An 18358-nucleotide genomic window follows, 5' to 3' on the forward strand; every position below is an offset into this window, starting at 1 on the left:
GAAGGAGTCTGTGGCCTCACTGCAGGCCTCTTAGGTGGGCGGTCTGATTCACCGTGGCATGTATGGACAGAGACTGACAGCAGAGCTGCAGAAGGCCAAGAGGGCACCTCCCTTCCTGCAGAGGGCATCCTGTGCAGCAGCAGAGAGGCCGGAGGAAAATACCCTTTGGCTAAAGAAGGTCATGACGCCTTTGGGGTCTTGGCCTAGATGGGCTCAAAGGAAGCCCTGGGGTTCTATGGCTCTTGGGGAGGATAATGGGCTGCATTTATCTAAGGGACTATCCCCCAAGACCACCCCAGTGGCTCAGGCCTGGGGCTGCCTAACAAGGGACCAGCCTTGTGCTGCCTGGGCCTGGATACTGTGGTCAGCAGCGGCCCTTGGGTCCAGGCCAGGAGGGCACAGCCCTGAAGTGTGGTGTCAGACCCAGTGAGGATTGGTTTGTCTAAGCAGGGGTCACAAACACTAGTGGGGCTGGGGGGCATCCGGGTGGACTGGTCACACGTCTGCCTGTGGGCATTCAAATTCAGCCCATTCAGAACCCCAGGCTGGTTTCGTTTCAGTCTTCTGCTGCTGGATTTGGTCAGGGCAGCACCTGTGTAACCCTGGTCTAGACCCTGTCCGTCATGCCTGTTGGCCAGAGGCTTGTAAACCTGGTGTGGTGACCTCTTCATGTAGGGGGACCTCTCTGTGCCCCCAGCAAGATGCCACTGGAGCCCTGGCTGTCCAAGGTAGAATGAGGAGAGGTGTGGTGAGAGAGGGGGCCAGAGATGCGACTCCCTGCGCCCTGGGGCAGACATTCGGGCACCTGTGCAGCCCGGGCCCCTCCTGCCTCAGGCTTTCTCTGACCCTCACTGTCTCGCCCCGACTCATGGCGGAAATACAGAGATCCACCCGGCACTGAATGTCAGGCCACCAGCAGGTCCAGGCAGCCTCCACTGGGGAGTTGGGAGCCAGGCAGTATCTCGTGTGTTCCAGTGGGATTTTAATTTCTGGGGTTGCTGAGTGATGACATGGAGAGGTCAGTGCAATTAGAGGGCATGCCACGTCACTCAGGGCCACATGAGGAAGCACCAGGTTTGGTCAGGAGGCAGAAAGGGGCGAGGGGAGAGCCTATGCCAAATCCTTTATTGGGGTTTCCGTGGGAAAGGCAAAGCAGGGCAGGGTAGACAGCTTAGGATTGGCTAGTGTGAATAATTCCAGCAGGCTTTGGGTCTGGGGCTGTCCCCACTTGTCTGGTCCCTGGTCCTGGGTGATTTAGGGCAGCGGATATTGGCTTGGTGTGTGAGAGTTAGACAGGGAGGAGGCTCAGAGTATGGGCTCTGGATCGAAGGAGAGATGTAAACAGCTTTGGCTGTTTGGCCCTAATCAATAGATGGCATATAGACAAATACCAAATCTAAGAAAACACAGAACAGGTGGGTTAGGAGAGTCCCCTCATTTCAGCATCGTTTCTGTGTTCTGCCTTTAAATGCCACAAAGAGCGAAAAAATCTCTCTTCATTATGTGAGCACCTTAATCATGATTGCACAACGTTCTTTGAATCGGGATTCTAGTAAATTAGAGGTTCCAGGGGGCACAGCACAGGACGCTCCCAGAACGATGGGGAACAGTTCCGTGTGTCTTTTTCCAGTTGGTTCTACATTTACAAAGGGTTCTGGTTAACACACTGATAATAGATATTTGCAGAGATACCCTATATGTATAGTTGATTAAAAAAAAAATCCCTCAACAGCACATCTGTGTTGAATGCACTGGATTTTGGGGCACCCCAGTGCATCATTAGAAATATCTGTGTTGATTGCACAATGAAACATAAGTGCAGGAGCCCCACGTTGCCCGAGTCTGTGTGGTCTGGAAGTGGCCTGTGGTGCTGGGTGCCCTCAAGCAAGTTGCTTCATTAATAAATTGAAGCCAAATGATCTCTAAGGCTCCCTCTAGTTTCCAACTTTATGACTCTGGGATTCCAGTTGTTTAAAATAATTAATAATAATAATAATAATAAGAGTAGTAAATCAACCCTTCTCACTAACCTCTTGACCCATTATTTATCTTTTTCTTGCAAAAGTAGGAGATGTTCTGGGTATCTGAGCTGATTATTCTGGCTGTGGGCACGTGGGTTTAACTGTGTTTGGAAAGGGTAGGGGATACTTGAGACCCAAAACAGAAGCATCCTAACCGTCTTCCTCCCTTAAAGGATCCATCTGCTTTGCAAACATGGGGATTGCCATGCTGGAGCCGGCCCTGCCCATCTGGATGATGGAGACCATGTGTTCCCGCAAGTGGCAGCTGGGTAAGGACTGGGGCGGGCTCTTCTGATTCTAGAACTTTTGTCTTCAGGGTGGGTCCCATCATTGTAGCCCTGCCAAGCTGCAGGTACCAAGATGATAACGGGATTGTTTCTGTTTGATGCGTAACGGGGTCAACGCTTAGGGCAGCAATGAGCTTTGGAGTCTGATTTGGCTTCAGTTTTTGTATCATCTCTGATGGTTGCAGAATTAGTACAGAGGCATCAGACCTGGGCAGCTATGAGAGAGGAAAAATATATTCAGCATCTCCCCATGTTTCTGAACTGGACTAGTTATAGTAAATATATGTGGACAGCAATAAAATTTATGTGAAAGAGACAGCAAACTTCTTAGTTTTTTTTTTTTTTTTTTTTTTTTTTTGTGAGGAGATCAGCCCTGTGCTAACATCTGCCAATCCTCCTCTTTTTTTTTTTTTTTGCTGAGGAAGACGGCCCTGGGCTAACATCTGTGCCCATCTTCCTCCACTTTATATGGGACGCCGCCACAGCATGGCTTGCCAAGCAGTGTGTCAGTGCGCGCCCGGGATCCGAACCAGCGAACCCCGGGCCGCCACAGTGGAGCGCGCGCACCTAACCGCTTGCGCCACTGGGCCGGCCCCCCAAACTTCTTAGTTTTTAAGGGGATGAATTTTTAAAAGTATTTTTAATTTAGAAAGTAATACATGCTTATTACTTTAAAAAAAGTCAAAGTACACAGATTGAAGAAGTAAAAATTTTAAAAATCTCACGTTCATCTTTTCCCCTCTCCCAGCCCAGTTCTCGGTGAGGTTCATTGTTAACAGTTCTGTGTGTCTTTTTCCAGATGGTTCTGCATTTATCACCGTATGTGAACGCTTAAAAGCTCAACCCAAGTTGAATCTTGGATTTACACATTTTGGGTCACACATTTACATCATCGTGTGACCTCTTGTTTTTCCATAGTTCCGTGTCAGAATGGAGAGATTCACTTTTCAAAACTAATTAAATTTAAATTTTATCAAAGTTAACACATGTACATAGTTTTCAAGATAAATAGCATTATAAGAATTATAATGAAAGAAACAGGAGTCTTTGTTCCATGCCTCCCCATCTCCAACCCCCTTCCTCAGATTCAGTCAACTTCAACTCTTTTAGTTGTTTCTTCTGCAAATTTCCTTTGTGTCTAAATAATATGTGTGCACTCCTATTTTTTAACTTTCCAATTTCCAACATTGTTCACCTGCTAATACAGTAGATGAGGATTTAATGCCGTTATTTCTCCACCTGAAAATATCAAAGAAGCAGTTCACATGTTTTCTCACCTTTTGTTCTCCTAAAACAATTGTATTACATGTGTTGATTAGATTGGCATTCAGTATTGCTGTTATTGTGACTATGTAAATATTGTTCAAAGATGAGCTCTGTAGGGTTCTGTGATTATTTCTTTTTATGAACTTTTGTTTTTCATGGAGTTAGTAATTGCTGTCTTTCCATTTTCTTAGTTTTCTGTGTAGCATTTACGACTATCCCCCAAATTCTCTGGAAGAGATGAAAGGCCCTCTAAATGTGGCCAAGTACATCAGCAAAGCCAGCTTTTCTGTGTTGTCACTTGTTTGTGGACATCAGTCCCAGATCAGTCTATCCTCCCGCTCCAGTCTAGAGTTGTTCTCTAGGTCATCTGGGCCTTTCCTCTTCCAGTATCTGGGCATCTTCTTTGCCTCTCTTCTGTTTCCTGTATTCTTTTCTCCTGTATTCCTCCTTCTTGGTTACTCCCTCATTATGATGGAACACATCCTCCAGCAGCTTCCTGAGAAGAGGGCGCATGGCAGGTAAAGTTCTCTGAGATCCTGCATATTTGCAGATGTCTTTATCCTCACCTCATGTTTGGTGAACTTAGTCTGTTTGGGCATATAATCTTTGGTTGGAAATCATTTTCCTTCAGACTTTTGAGCCACTGTCCTATTGTGTTCTAGCACCCAGGGTTGCTGTTGAGGAGGCCAGTGTCATTCTCATTCCGCGTCCTCTGTAGGAGCTCAAAGGATCTTCTCTTCCTCTCTAGGTTATAAGCGTCCATGATGGTGATTTGCAGTGGGGTCTGTCTTGCTCCACTGTGCTGGGCACTTGCTTGGTCAGCCCTTTCACTTGGGAAACCCCTTCTTTCAGTTCTGGGAAACATTTTTGTATTATTTCTTTAATTAGTCCTCCCCCTCTGCCATTTTCTCTCTCCTCTTTTACTGGTACTCTGATTGGTTGGATGTTGGACCTCTACGTTTTATCCTTTTAATTTCTTATCTTGCCTTTTCTTATTTCCATTGAGTTCTTCATCTTCTAAACTGTCTGTTGAATTTTTATAATTGGTGTCATCACATCTTAAGTTTGAAGAGCCCTTTCGTATTTACCCTGAGTGGTTTTGTGTGTGTGTCTGTGGGGTTGTTGAAATAACACCCTCTTACCATTTAGTAGGAAGATTTCTGTTCATTCCCCATTTCAGCCTCTTGTGTTATCCCTGGTCTTCATGCTGCCTGGGTCCCAAACTTTTTCACTTCAGTTCCTCTAAGGAAATTGTCTCCTGCCAGGGTGAGCAACTGAGGGGGCGGGGGCAGGGATCCGACCGCTCTTAAAACAACCTTTCAACCCTCTTTCCTGTTGGCACCCTCAGCCCTCAGCCTTATCCTTCACAGTACCTGGAGCCTTTAGTTCCTGAACTTTCTGGGTTCTGTGGCACAAAAGGTCTTGCTTCATGTTAGTTGCTCCATGTGCAGAACGAAGGTTCCATTGTTCTCCGCTGTGTCCATCGCTGCTCTCCCTCTGCTCTTCCTCTCTCTCATTGCTTTTTCTCGTGTCTCATTTTATCTGTCCTTGGGCATGGTGGGGAGGGTTTATAGTTTTCTTTTATTCCTTTACTAAAATTTAAATGTTATTTGGGGTGGGAATGGAGAAAAGCCTATAGATTCAATGTTCCCTGTTTAACTGGAAGCCCATCATTCATTTTAATGATTGCATATTTTTGTATTGCAATGTTATACCATAAATTTTCAACAGTCCCCATTGCTGAACATTTGGCTTAATTCCAGTTTTTGCCATTAGAAACCACACTGCAGTGAAATATCCTTACATGTATCCCCTTCATGTTTGGAAGAGTATCCATAGGGCAAATTCCTAAAATTTCTATGGGCATTTTGATGTTTGGTAGCATCGCGCTAACACGGGTATGATCAGTCTTTCAGTCTTTCCCAGTCAAGTGTGAGAGAAAGTGTGTAAGTCATTTTGACTTTGTTTTGCAAATTCTTTATGAGTGAAATTGAGCATCTTTTCATATGTTTATTAGCCATATCTATTTCTTTACTATGAATTTCTTATTAATATACTTTGTCCATTTTTTCTGTGGAGTTGTCCTTTTCTTGTTGATTTTAAGTGTTCTTTGTATATCAAGATATTAATTCTTTATCAGATGTTTCACAAATATTGCCCTCACTTTGTTGTATGTCTTTTGACTTTATAAATGATATATGTTTTTGCCACTCAGAACATTTAAAATGCCAGTAGTCAGATTAGCACTCTTCCTCTTTATGTCGTTGTCACTTCAAGTCAAGTTTGGAAAGGCCTTTCCCATGCCAAGACTTTTTTTTAATCAAACATGTTTGCCTCTAATAAATTTGATTTGTTTTTTACATTGAGATCTTGAATTTACACGGAATTAATTTAGCTATAAGTCGTGTGATAGGGATCTGGTGTTATTGATTTCTGTATGGTCACCAGTTAGGACCAGTAGTCCTCAGAGTCTGTCTGACTTTTCCCGCCTCCGTCATGCTCAAAATGACCGTGTGTTCTGGATTCTCTCCTTGGTTCCATTCATCTGCTGTGTTCCTGTGTGAATACCCTCCTATTTAATTACTGTTGCTTTAGAATGTTGTTTAATATCTGGAAGGCTCATCCCTGCACACATACCTTTTTCTTTAAGAATTTATTGATCATCCTTCCTAGAGGTATATTTTCCTTTCATAGTTGTTTCAACTTACGTATTGATGTCTTCAGATGAAGGCTCTCAGTTCTGAATTAAGCTGCCATTTTTAGTGCCCCCAGCCTTCCTCAGGTGACTTTACCTTCCCTCTGTGCTGGTGTCTTGCCAGACCCTGCCTCCTGGTTCAGACTCGTCCCCATTCTTCCTGCCTCTCTACGGTTGGCCTGGCCTGAACACCAGTCCTTTTGGGTTCTGCATTGAATTGTTGTGTTCTTACATCAAATGACCCTTCATTAAAAAGCCCCAAATGGCTGGAGAGGGGAGGCTGGGTGGGGAGGGACTGCTAATAGGTGTGAGGGTTTTTTTTTTTTTTTTTTGCTGAGGAAGATTGGCCCTGAGCTAACATCCATTGCCAATCTTCCTCTTTTTTGCTTGAGGAAGATTAGCCCTGAGCTAACATCTGTGCCACTCTTGCTCTACTTTATATGTGGGACACCGCCACAGCATGGCTGGTGAGTGGAGTAGGTCTGCGCCCGGGATCCGAACCCGTGAACCTGGCTGCCAAAGCGGAGCTTGCAGAACTGGAACCGCTCGACCATGGGGCTGGGCCCTGAGGTTTTTTTTTGAGGGGTGATGAAGTATTCTGGAATTAAATAGTGGTGGTGGTTGCACAACTCTGTGAATGTACTAAAAACCAACAAACTGTACACTTTAAAAGGATGAATTTTATGGTATGTAAATTATGTCATAAAACAAAACCAGAAACAAACCCCAGACAACCAGAGTTATCCAGTGAAGGAGGGAAGATTCTTGGCGCTAAACTAAGGCAGTTCTTAGAAAATTTAGCTCTGAACTTCCTGGCAACGAAGACCAGAGGAAACTCAAGGGCTCTCAAAGCTCGTGAAGAACGCACGCCACGTTGCGCGAGGGATGGGCTTTTTCTAACCCTGAGTTAGCGAATAGCAGTTTTGCAAAAGGTGAGGAGACCTTCATGTCTGGTTGCTGATACTGGCTGTGAACACCACAGGAGCTGTGTATCCAGCTTTTCTTTCCTTCTGGCCCCTGTGATGGTTTGGGGCCCCGAGTGTTTTCGGGAGGTGCCCTGTGTCCAGCGGCGCGTGCCTGCGAATGGAGCGCCGGCATTGGCTTTGCGCCGGCTCTGGGCTGAGATGCTTTTCCAGTGTTTCTGACGTCACCACTTAACCGACTTACTGCCCTAACTGAATGCCTCCTGGCTGTGTGCAGGGCACTTAAGCTGCTTTGCTCTCTTCCTCTCCAGACACAGCCTGAGGCTTTCTTTGTAAAGTCTTCGAGTCAACCAGAGCCCCTGGGCCATCCGGGTTAGATAGCAGGCAGCAGGCTGCCTAGATTTCATCAGGAGATCCTCTTGTGGGGCTTATCACCCAAGCCAGATGTTCACCCACCAGCTTGTGGCACGTTTCCACCAGTGAGGTCATTCCTTCCCTCCCTCAGAGGTAGACTTGTGTTTCTTCAAGAGAATCACATTTCTGTACCTGTTTGCTGTGTCATCCCCACTGTGAGGGAAACACCCCACCTTACGTGGTCTCTGCAGCTTGTGGCCCACGTCTCCCGGCTCCTCAGGCCCCTCAGCCTTGGTGAGAAGGGCGCCGTGGGTGATGCAGTGCGAGGACCCAGTGCCAGGATGCGGGCACAGCCCTTTCCCGGAGGCCAGAACAGCTCAGGCCCGCCCTGTTCAGGGTCTTGTGTGAGCTCTGTGAGCTTCCCCAGTGTGAAAGGGGAAGCTATTATGCCCTTATGTTTCCCTGACCATTTCTGGAGAAAGACCATAAGATTTGAAGTCAGAGGAAAACAATCCTTCTAGCTGCCTGGGTGACACATGATTGCTCTTGTTGAATGCTGTGTTTTTGGCCATAACTTTTAGAGGAGGTAAAGATGGCAGTCCATCCATATTCCAGAGGGCTCCCTTGTGAGCCTGCCCCCAAACTCCTCATGCTTCTACCTAGGGGTTGGTCCTGGGTTTGGGTTGTTGGAGAGAGAATCATTTCCTGGTGTCTCTCTTTACCTCAAGTCCTGGGTCAAATGACCTCTCCCTGGCGCCTTGAGGCTTAGGGACTCGGAGCTCATGGTGAGGCCTTCAAACCCCAAAAAGGAAGCTTAAGCTCTGGGGAACAGGCCCAGCAAGGGTGGAGCCAGACTCATTCTTCTGGTTCTTCCAGCCCGTTTGTCCATAGTGAGATGTGGGATGGAGGAAAGAACACTGGACTGCTCGGCAGGGGACCCATGCTGCTCCCAGCCAGCTGTGACCCTGGGGCATGTCTTGTCGCAGCCTGGCTGGGTACCAAAAGACAAGAAGACTGCCAACATTCTGTGGTTCCGGGATGTGAGGACTTTGCCTCCTGAGCTCCCTTAGGACAGAGCAAACTGGGACCATTGCCCCATTCTGGTTCCCACCGGAGCCCTTGGGGCTATCAGGAATGGGTCCTCCAGAGCTTGGAAAAAGCCGAGAACTCATCCCACAGTCACTTCTGTGGCTGCGTGACCAGCATCAGCTCCCCGTGGGCTTTGTGATGGTCCAGCCCTCTCCCTCATGTGCTCATCAAGCCTGTGGTGGAAGCCAGGCTTCCCATAAAAGCACTAGGAATAGGTGGGTGGCCGTCTCCCTGTTGGTGAACTTTCTCCTAGGAGCAGAGCTAAGTGAAGAGGCACGGGCACCCCTCTGAGGAGAGCGGGAGGCCAGCAGAAGAACTGGCTCACATGTGTGACCCCGGAGCACTGTAGCCAGCCCAGTCAACGCTGTGCTCATTGAGTTGGGAAAAGGCCTGGAAAGAATTCGTTGCATTTGCAGGTGATACAAATTTGAGAGTGAAAAAGATGGCCAATTAGTCACAGATTCAAAGAGATCTCCACGGGCAGAAATGAAGGCCTGAAAGGGACATGGTGAGAATGGCAGCCGCCTTCCTAGATGGGGTCTGCGCCCTCCCCCTCCATTTTCCTTTTGTTTCCCTGACGCTGAAACCCAGCGTCGGTGGCTCTTTATCGTGGTACTGGTTGCTTTTCTTATTTTCGGCTTGCTTCACTCATTTCTGCCTGCCTGGCCCCTGTAGACACTCATCCTGAGACAGAGGCCCTCATGACTTCTTATGTCTCCAGACTAGCTCAGTTCTCTACCACACACCTTTCGAGGTCAGGCTTAAATACCCAGCTGCTCTGGGAGCTTCACCAGCTGCAGCCTCTGGGTTCTCAGAGCACTACGCGTGTCCCTTCGTCACAATTCCCATTGTCACACGTGGCCATGTCACAGTTCAGATGTCATCTGAGTCCTTCCCTTGAAGATGCTCTCGTGGTGACCAGAGCCGTGTTGTGGTCATTGTCTTTGCTGCAGCCCAGCACTGAGCTGGGCACATGCTGTCAGTTATGTCAGCTGAACCGATTACCCCCAACAATTATTACCCCCAACAATTATATTGCTAAGTGTGACAGAAATGGTTTCCTGGAACATGAAATGAGATCGCTCTTTATATTATTTCCCAGATCACCAAGTCTAGAATGGTTTGGTTTGGGATTTAACTCCTAGAACCGATCATTTTGAAGTCCCTACTGTGCTGGAAGGCTCAGCCTTTCTGGAGATTTGATGGCTTGCATTAGTGCCTACAGAGGTGCAGTGAAAGGCTAGTGTGTCCTTAAAGAGTCAAGACCACAGTAGTCCGTTAGTGTGCAATGAGCTGCCCGGACAAGGTGGGTCCCTGTGCGCTTGGAGTGCGGTGGTACCTGCTGCCCACCCAGTGTCTACCATGTGTGTCTAATGCATACAGTCATGTGATTGAGAACAAAGCACCTTTTACCATCTGTGGGCAAGGCTTAGAATCAAATCTGGTATATCTGATTTCAAGGAAAAAAAACACTAAAAGTATTAAGAGTTTGAAAAGCTGTCTTTTGAAGAGATTGTCCTATTCTCCTAATAATGGCTGAGGACCAGAGAATGCTGATGTGGACAATGCCCTGGCAGCCATACCTGGTCTGGCTTGCATAGGCCTTCCTGCCCGTTGCAGAGGGTACATTCAAGGCGAGCATTGCCACCAGCAGCTGGAAATCAACTCAGTCTCTATCTAGAGGTTGCGAGGTCCCTCTCCTGGGAGAGCAGTAAACCTTGGACATGAAAATGTCAGCCACATGTGACTTGGCCACAAAAAATGATCACATACACATTTACTTTTTTGACATGGAAAGATGTTCATAGAGCTAATTGAAAAAAGCGGGATGTAGAACAGTAGGTATAATCCTATTTTTTTGGAAAAAGGAAAACAAAATCCTGTGCGCCCACATTTATTTCTGTACACATAAACTCACAAGGGGAAATAACAGTGGTGATTATCTGACTGATGAGGTTTGGGATAATTTTAACTTTATTCTTTGTGCTTATCTTAATGTTCCCTATTTTTTTCAATGCCTGTATCTAACTCCTGTCGTACAAAATAACGAAGGGGAAGGGGACAGGCAGCTACCACCACTGCTCACGGCACCTGCAGGATTGCGGTTGCCCAGCTCCAGCAGCCGCGGTCTGTTGGTCTCGGTCCACGGGTAAGCCTCACCACCAGCAGAGATGGAGGCGAGATGAAGTGGTTGATAGAGGAATGAATTTCATTTCTGGAGTGTCTCAGCAGCTTTGTGCGGACGGATAAGCTGCATGGGGTCCAGATTGGATCCGTCAGCTGCCGGATATTGGCTGCTTGGGTGCAGGCCCCAGGGCTTCATTTCCTGTGCTCTAATCACCGTGGTGGTGTCTACAGTTATTAGTTTTTTTTAATATTTGACTGATATCAGTACTGATAAGGTGTCCTTTAATTTACAGGCATTGCTTTCTTGCCAGCTAGTATCTCTTATCTCATTGGAACCAATATTTTCGGGATACTCGCGCACAAAATGGGGAGGTAAGATGAAATGGAGGCAACACTCACTCTGTTATAACAATGTAGTTCTTTTAAAAAAATTCTAAGTGTTTCTACTTTAGCTATTACAAGTAATTGTTTTGATTTCCATTGAAAATTTGGACTGGGGAAAAATATTGAACAATCATTTATTGATGGTGCTTTTTTGTTTTTTTGATAGGTGGCTTTGTGCTCTTCTAGGAATGATAATTGTTGGAGTCAGCATTTTATGTGTGAGTAAAAGATGATATTTGACAAGTGGAAACAGTCTGTAAATCAAACTTTTGCTTTGGGCAAGAATCACCAAGAAATATTTTATAGCAGTTTGAAGTCTGTTGATATTTAGTTTTATCACATCTTTCATTTTCTTCCTTTTTTTTTTTTTTTTGGTGAGGAAAATTAGCCCTGAGCTAAGATCTTTTGCCAATCCTCCTCTTTTTGCTGAGAAAGACTGGCCCTGGGCTAACATCCATGCCCATCTTCCTCCACTTTATATGTGGGATGCCTGCCACAGCGTGGCTTGATAAGCGGTGCGTAGGTCCACGCCTGGGATCTGAACCTGCAAACCCTGGGCTGCCAAAGTGGAGTGCGCGAATTTAACCACTATGCTACCAGGCTGGCCCCTTTCAATTTTTTATCATCTTAAAAATTTTGGACAAGACTCCCCAAGGGATAGATTCTCATCTTATGTCAGTTGGAAGTTATTTGAATGTTTTATTACATAGTTGATATTTCACTTTTTTCCCCACTATTATCTGAAACATTACAATATCATAAACACTTTAGGGTATCTAGCCTGAAACAATAGCAAGATGTTTTTCTAGACTAAAACATCTTCTACCAGTGACCAATATCTACCCCAAATGAGGCCTCTGGTCCTTGTCAAAAATGGAGTGTGGACTAGGCTGGTCTTTCGCATACAGCAGTTGACTAGTTTTTCATGGTGGTCACAAAACATGTTTCAGCTTGAGCTTTTAAAGATTTAGAGGGTCCAGTTCTCCCCAAACCCCATCTTCCTCCTTCCATTTCCTTCAGAAGGGAACACATACTAGGCTGGAGAAAACATTTTTAAGTCTTTCCAAGATGATTTAGAATTGGATATCATGTTATTTTAGTATAATGTTTATTTCCTCTTACAGATTCCTTTTGCAAAAAACATTTATGGACTCATAGCTCCCAACTTTGGAGTTGGTTTTGCAATTGGTAAGTCACACGAGCTTTGTGCCTAAATTTAAAACTTTGTTTTCCCTGTTCCTAAGAAAGATTTCCTCTCACTTAGGCAGACTATAGTTACTCAGCCTAAAATTTCTAGAAGCTTGAGAGAAGGCTGTGGTCAGCCGAGCTCAAGTATGGCCTGTAGAGCGTCCACAGAAAGATATCTGCTTCCACGTGCTAGTCATTTATTTCCTGAAAACTGGTATTTTTAAAAGCCTGATATTTACAGAAGCCAGCTGATACTCCACTGCTGCACTTGGGCAAACGAGAGAATCCCTCTCTTAGAGCACATTTGTTTGGGCTCAGATCTGTCAGCAGACCTTTTTATATGAGGCTGGGGGACAAAGACTTCACATGTGTTTTCTTGTAAGGTTTGGTGCAGCAAATGTGGACTGCTGTATTGATGACCACCTGTGCTGCCGGAATTTTCATGGGCAAAGGAGGCGAGTCTTTGTAACATGAAGAACAATAACTAATATTTAGGAACAATCTTGTTAATATTTTGGATAAATAGTATATGTTTGTCTCTCACTTATAATATACAGATTGGTCATGATAAAAGTAAATGCTAAGTCTATCACAGGATAAAGGCAGGAGTTTATTCTTTTGAGTGGTAGAGCAGAAAGAAAGAATGGAGCCTTTGCTGAGCCCCCAGACCTGGGTAGGCTCCCCTGATGAGTACATATCCTCTCACAGCGCCTTCGTAGCATCAGTCACAATTATAATTCCTTTTTTAACTCGTTGCCTAACGTCCAACTCTTATGTTTGTTTTGTTCACCCCTATATCCCCAGTGCCTTGTACATATTAGGTGATCAGAAAATACTAGTTGAATAAAAAAATTTCCCTCATCTTTCTGCTTCTGGTACCTTCTGGTGGAGGTGAGGGAACTAACATTTGAGTGCTCCACTGGGTGTGTTCACAAACCCTGTCTCATTTTAGCCAATCATCATCATCCCCATTTTATAGATGGGGAAACTGATGTTCATAGAGATAAAGCATGACCATGTCACCCAGCTTGGGATTTGAACCCAGAACTCTGAACATATGTGCTCACTCTTTATGCTACCTGTCCCTGATTATTCAAGACAACCAGAGAGTCTAATACTGGTCATGGTGGTGGTTTATTGGGTTTTTTTTAGCCAATGAAATGAGGAAATCTCTTTGGATTTTAGTTTCCTGAGTAGGGCCAGATGATCCCTCAGACTCCTTTATGTTCTAGTACCTTCTGATCTTCCCTAGTACTTTTCCAGCTTTAATTCTCATAGTTGAAGTATGGGCCAAGGTGTGGATGGGGAGGAGACTCGGTGAGGCATGTTAGGTGTGTGCAGTCTTTGAGGGCAAGGGAGAGTGGACCAGAAAACAGTCAATCAGGAAAGCATCAACAGGAAGCAGGCTAGGGGCCCACATAGCCAGTAACCAGCGACCCACTGGATCTGATGAAGGGCAGGTGAGTCACCAGAAGACCAGGTGCCCTCCACTGGAAGACAGGCCATTCAGGCAGTGGAGGAAGGGTGTGGCAAGGCAGAGAACAGGCAAATGGTGGCCTGGGTTCCAGCTCCAGCCTCAGCTGCCTTCTACCATCTTTCCTCAGTGAAAGGTATGCTGTAGGGAGTCTGCCTCAAGACTTGCAGGTGGTGATGGCAAAAAGTGAAGAGCCAGTAGGGTCGTTAGTTTAGGACACAATCCCTGACATTCAGCCCATTTGCGGTTTACATCAGTTTCCCGTGAACTGTGTTCTCTGACTGTTCACAGGAATGGTGGATTCATCAATGATGCCCATCATGGGCTACCTGGTAGACCTGCGGCACGTGTCTGTCTATGGGAGTGTGTACGCCATTGCAGATGTGGCATTTTGTATGGGATATGCTATAGGTGAGGACACTGGCTTTTCAAAACAACCTTTTATCTCAATGCATGATAGACGATGCCTACAAAAAATTATTTAAACCTTTGTATCTTTCTGTCTACAAGACACTTGGAGAACTTTATCTCATTCTCTGTTTCCTGAAAGGTCCTTCTGCTGGTGGGGCTATCGCAAAGACAATTGGATTTCCATGGCTCATGACAATTATTGGAATAATTGATATTCTTTTTGCTCCTCTCTGCTTTTTTCTTCGAAGTCCACCTGCCAAGGAAGAGAAAATGGTAAGGAAATTTTAGGATACAGTGAAGTGTTTCTTGATCACTTGAGCATGGTCTTCTGGATAGTTTCCTCATGGTATATATTTCTGCTCCTTTTGGGTAGAACTCTCCAAACATAAATGGGGTAAGAGTTCCTTTTTAGTTTATACCACATACGGCAGCTACTTCTACTGTATCCAGCATTAGTTTATAAATGTGAAGAATGAAGTTATTTTTGTACATAGATTAACAGTCAGTGTATCTCTTTTGTCAACCAAATATAAACATGGGGTAGTTCAATTTAATTTTCTATGGTTCTTGAAAATCTTGGACGTAATTTTTTTGCCTCCTGCGCTTACTCCTAAGATTAGCCATTTTTGGAGCTGTTTGCATTTCTCCTAACCCTTACAGCTTTCAGTAATAGTATCTTAGTCTTTATTGTAGAAGATTCTGGAGATGGTTTTAGTGTAGGTAACAGACCCTTATGGAAAACTATCATATATGCACCTTTGGGCACACATGAGCATGTATAACCTTTAAATTCATAATATCATGACCAGAATCATAGCTATAGGCAGGATAGAGTATTGAGTATAAAGTGTTCCTCTCTTGAACAAGTTCCACCTTTTTGATTCTAAATGTGAATTTTGAAATGCAACAGTCATTTTAACCTTTCTAATAATTTTTCATACCTGGTGGTGGTGTTGCTGATTTTTTAAACATCAGATGGTGATATTCATCCAGCTGAAGGAAGAGTGCCTTGGATTAAAGAATGAATGCTGGGAGATGCTATCTTTGTGTTTAGGAATGGACAGGAGGTCCATTTGTGATGCTCTCTTGGGAGTACATCAGAGGTTCTTTCTGCTGGTTGAACTGAAATAGGTCTTAAAACTTTGGCATTTCTTGAACTGCCCTTTTATGATTTTCCCCAAAGAGTGGATTTCAAGACAGACACGGACCCTACAGTTAGGTTATGTGCAGCCTTATTTATTTTGGGCATTTTTTTTTGCATTCATTAATTTGTTCAATATATTTTAAAAACATATCCAGCCCTGAGCAGTGGTCTTGTGCCCTTTGTTAGATAGGGTTTAACTAGATAATGTTGAATTACTCGTGACCCATTTGACTCGAAGAAGAGGAGTGGGAGGTGCTGTGGAAATACTCTGATGGAAGCCATCCTCTCTGCCTTCCTCTACCTTAGATGCCTCTCCAGCTCTGAACGCCTGTAGCACTTTCTCAGACTCTTAGGGACTTACCTGTTTTCCAGTCTGGTTGGGTAGGGTCCCTATGCATCTTTGTTTGGCTGACCCAGCACAGTGCCTTGCCCAAACTGTGGTCAGAAAATTCTCAGAGCAACAACTGAAAACTGTCATTCTGTTGCCACCGTATTGATTTGATTAAGGCTGAATGAAGGTTACTCCCAACTCTTTTTGACAAAAAATCACTTATAAATGCTCTGTCACCCAGGAGACTCTTTAAGACTTGTGGGAGAGAGTGAAGGGCTAGCACAGGCCCTGGAACCGAACTGTCTCCTGGGGAAATGATGGCATCTGCCTCCTAGGGTTGTTATGAGGATTAAATGAAAGCATCCCAGCAGAGTGCTTAGCCCCAAGTCTGGCACACAGTAAATGCTCAATAAATGTGTTTCTATTTCCAGTACCACCCGCTCTTCTTTCCTGCTTTACTAACTCGCTGACTTACTCCATCAGCTCAGTGGTCCCGCAGTATCCTCCCTTTCTCCCCTCTGTGAAGTGAAAGCTTCCTTTTGCTTTTCAGGCCCCAGAGCTGCTGAATGGGCTTCCCAGCCAAGGTGGCAGATGTTAGTGGCTGTTGTGTTATCTGTTTGTCGGCAGCAGCCTGATGGCTTATCTGAGGTCTTGAAGGAAATGGATGAGGTCAGAGGATGGGGGGAGGTGAGCTTGCCCAGCCAGCTACCACTCTGATCCCCAAAATGACTGGCAGAAGGCAGGCCTCAGTACCTCTTCTCTTTCCAGATTTAAACCAATGTTTTAGTTCATTTAAAAAGAAAAATGCCAAAAGAAATGGAAGACACAATCCTGAAAGGCAAAGCAACAAGAATTACAGGCTTCCAGAAAGTCACTTTCACTGTAAAATGTCAAAATCCTTAATAAGTGCTTTGCAAGATGAATCATTAAAATCGTGAAAATGTGCATCTCGCTGCCCATAATTGATGCACATAATTGAAGGCATCACGTTGGATGCCATTTGACTGGCATAATGGTAACATTTGAGGGGGGCAGCCAACAGCTGCTGCCAACTCATTGTGCAAGCCGAGCAGGAAGAAAGTGGGTGGAAACTGATAGCAGCTAATGATGAGGGGCAGCGAGGGCAAGACAGCAGTGTGCCACAGAGGAGGAGGGATTGATTACTGCCCACTTGAGAAAATCCAATACGGACAAGAGCTGGCGTTCAGGATTACCAGTTCCCAAATGCAGGGGGACGTGGGAGCCAGAATAAGACGTACAGACCATAGCAAATGATTCTTTCATTAGGCAACATTCTGAGGATGAGGTGTTTGGACTTAAGCTATTCTGTATTGAAAGATCTAATGCTGTTTTCATGGCTCCCCAGTCCTAGAATCATGAACTAGTTGGAGAGCACTTGAGTTTTTCTTCCATTTGGTATACTGGATTTGTTTTTTTACAGTCAGTGTTGAATTACCAATACAGGTGGAGGAAAAAACCTGTTTGTTCCTCAAGTTCCTCTGCATGTATAAGAAATATCAACACTGTCATTTGAGAAAATGTGCGTTCCAGTTATAAGACAATTATGTGCAGCCTGTAACTCTCAAAGTATCCAGTTGAGAATAGTTGTGTTCTGGTATGGATTTTTGTTCTCCAGGTTGAAAAATTATTTTTAAAGATAGGTCACATTTCTTACATCTTACTCTTGAAGTTTCTAGTTGTTGCCAGACAGGAAAGTAGGTGATTTGGGGTTGCAGCTTTGTTTTTCTGGGTGACTGAGCTCTCTGACAGTCGTCCCGTATAGTCCTTCCCGCTACTCTGTTTTCTGGGGGGTAGGTCTGGATGCTGTGGGTCGGGCAAGGATCGCAAGGCCAGAAGCTAAGGAGACTGAATATGCTCTGCCTATTATAATCTATTTAGAGAAATTTGTCTGTTTGCAGAGGATTTACATGGTGGATGCGCAAAACCATCACTAATTTTTTCTTATGTATGTTAAATAAAACTTTTCTAGCGTGCAGGCCTGGTATCTATCAAAGTCTCAAAGCCTGGAGTGCTTACCTTTTAATGCTTTCACTGTTTCACTATCCCAGCTTCACATTTGCATTACTTTTGCACTTCATTGGGCCCACGATGTTTTTACCACTTTGAAGATGCTGACTCTGTGACTGAGAGGAAACCAGGCATTTGTCAGGGGCTGGGGTTCAACTCTCAGTAACAGGGCTTTGCTCTGATTTCAAACCACCACCACCTCCTTTTTATCTTCTCTTCAGTTGAGAGTCAAATGCACCTTCCTCCCTGGTGCAGTGCACGGAATGCTGGTTTCAATTGCCTGGCAGCTCCCCCGGGCCATGCTGTACACGTCTCTCACACACCTGACTTACCCACTCGATGCTGTTCTTGTCTCTCTTTTCATGGCACTTTTGGAATATTACATGCCATCCAGCTTATTTATTCATGTATAACTTTTTATAAAAGTAAAACTATTGCACATTAAATCTTTCAGAAGAGGTTCAGAAGCCAGTAAGCTAGGTTTTAGAAGCTAGAAACCAATATTTCAAGGAAGAAAAAGTTCTTTACCTGAAGCAGATAGGCTGGTGAACAAATGTGGTTTGGCTGAATTGATAAATTTTGACCATTTAAGTTGGTATGATGCCAAATAATCAGTCTGACTGAACTTCTTCCCTT

The 18358-nt window shown here is 44.9% G+C and overlaps 1 protein-coding gene across 1 annotated transcript in view; it reads left to right on the forward strand.

Moving 5' to 3' along the window:
* The window catches only part of SLC18A2 (solute carrier family 18 member A2), a 36567-nt gene that overhangs the window by 13199 nt on the left and 5010 nt on the right, over positions 1–18358 (forward strand). Inside the window, exons 10-15 of the mRNA XM_004428114.3 lie at positions 2195–2290; positions 11056–11134; positions 11313–11364; positions 12271–12334; positions 14100–14219; positions 14359–14492. Of these exons, the coding sequence (XP_004428171.1) occupies positions 2195–2290; positions 11056–11134; positions 11313–11364; positions 12271–12334; positions 14100–14219; positions 14359–14492 (545 nt within the window). The remainder of the gene's footprint in view (positions 1–2194; positions 2291–11055; positions 11135–11312; positions 11365–12270; positions 12335–14099; positions 14220–14358; positions 14493–18358) is intronic.

The sequence above is a fragment of the Ceratotherium simum genome, chromosome 6 (genome assembly GCF_057802395.1).
Source record: "Ceratotherium simum simum isolate JZ-2026a chromosome 6, ASM5780239v1, whole genome shotgun sequence".
NCBI classification, from domain to species: Eukaryota; Metazoa; Chordata; class Mammalia; order Perissodactyla; family Rhinocerotidae; genus Ceratotherium; species Ceratotherium simum.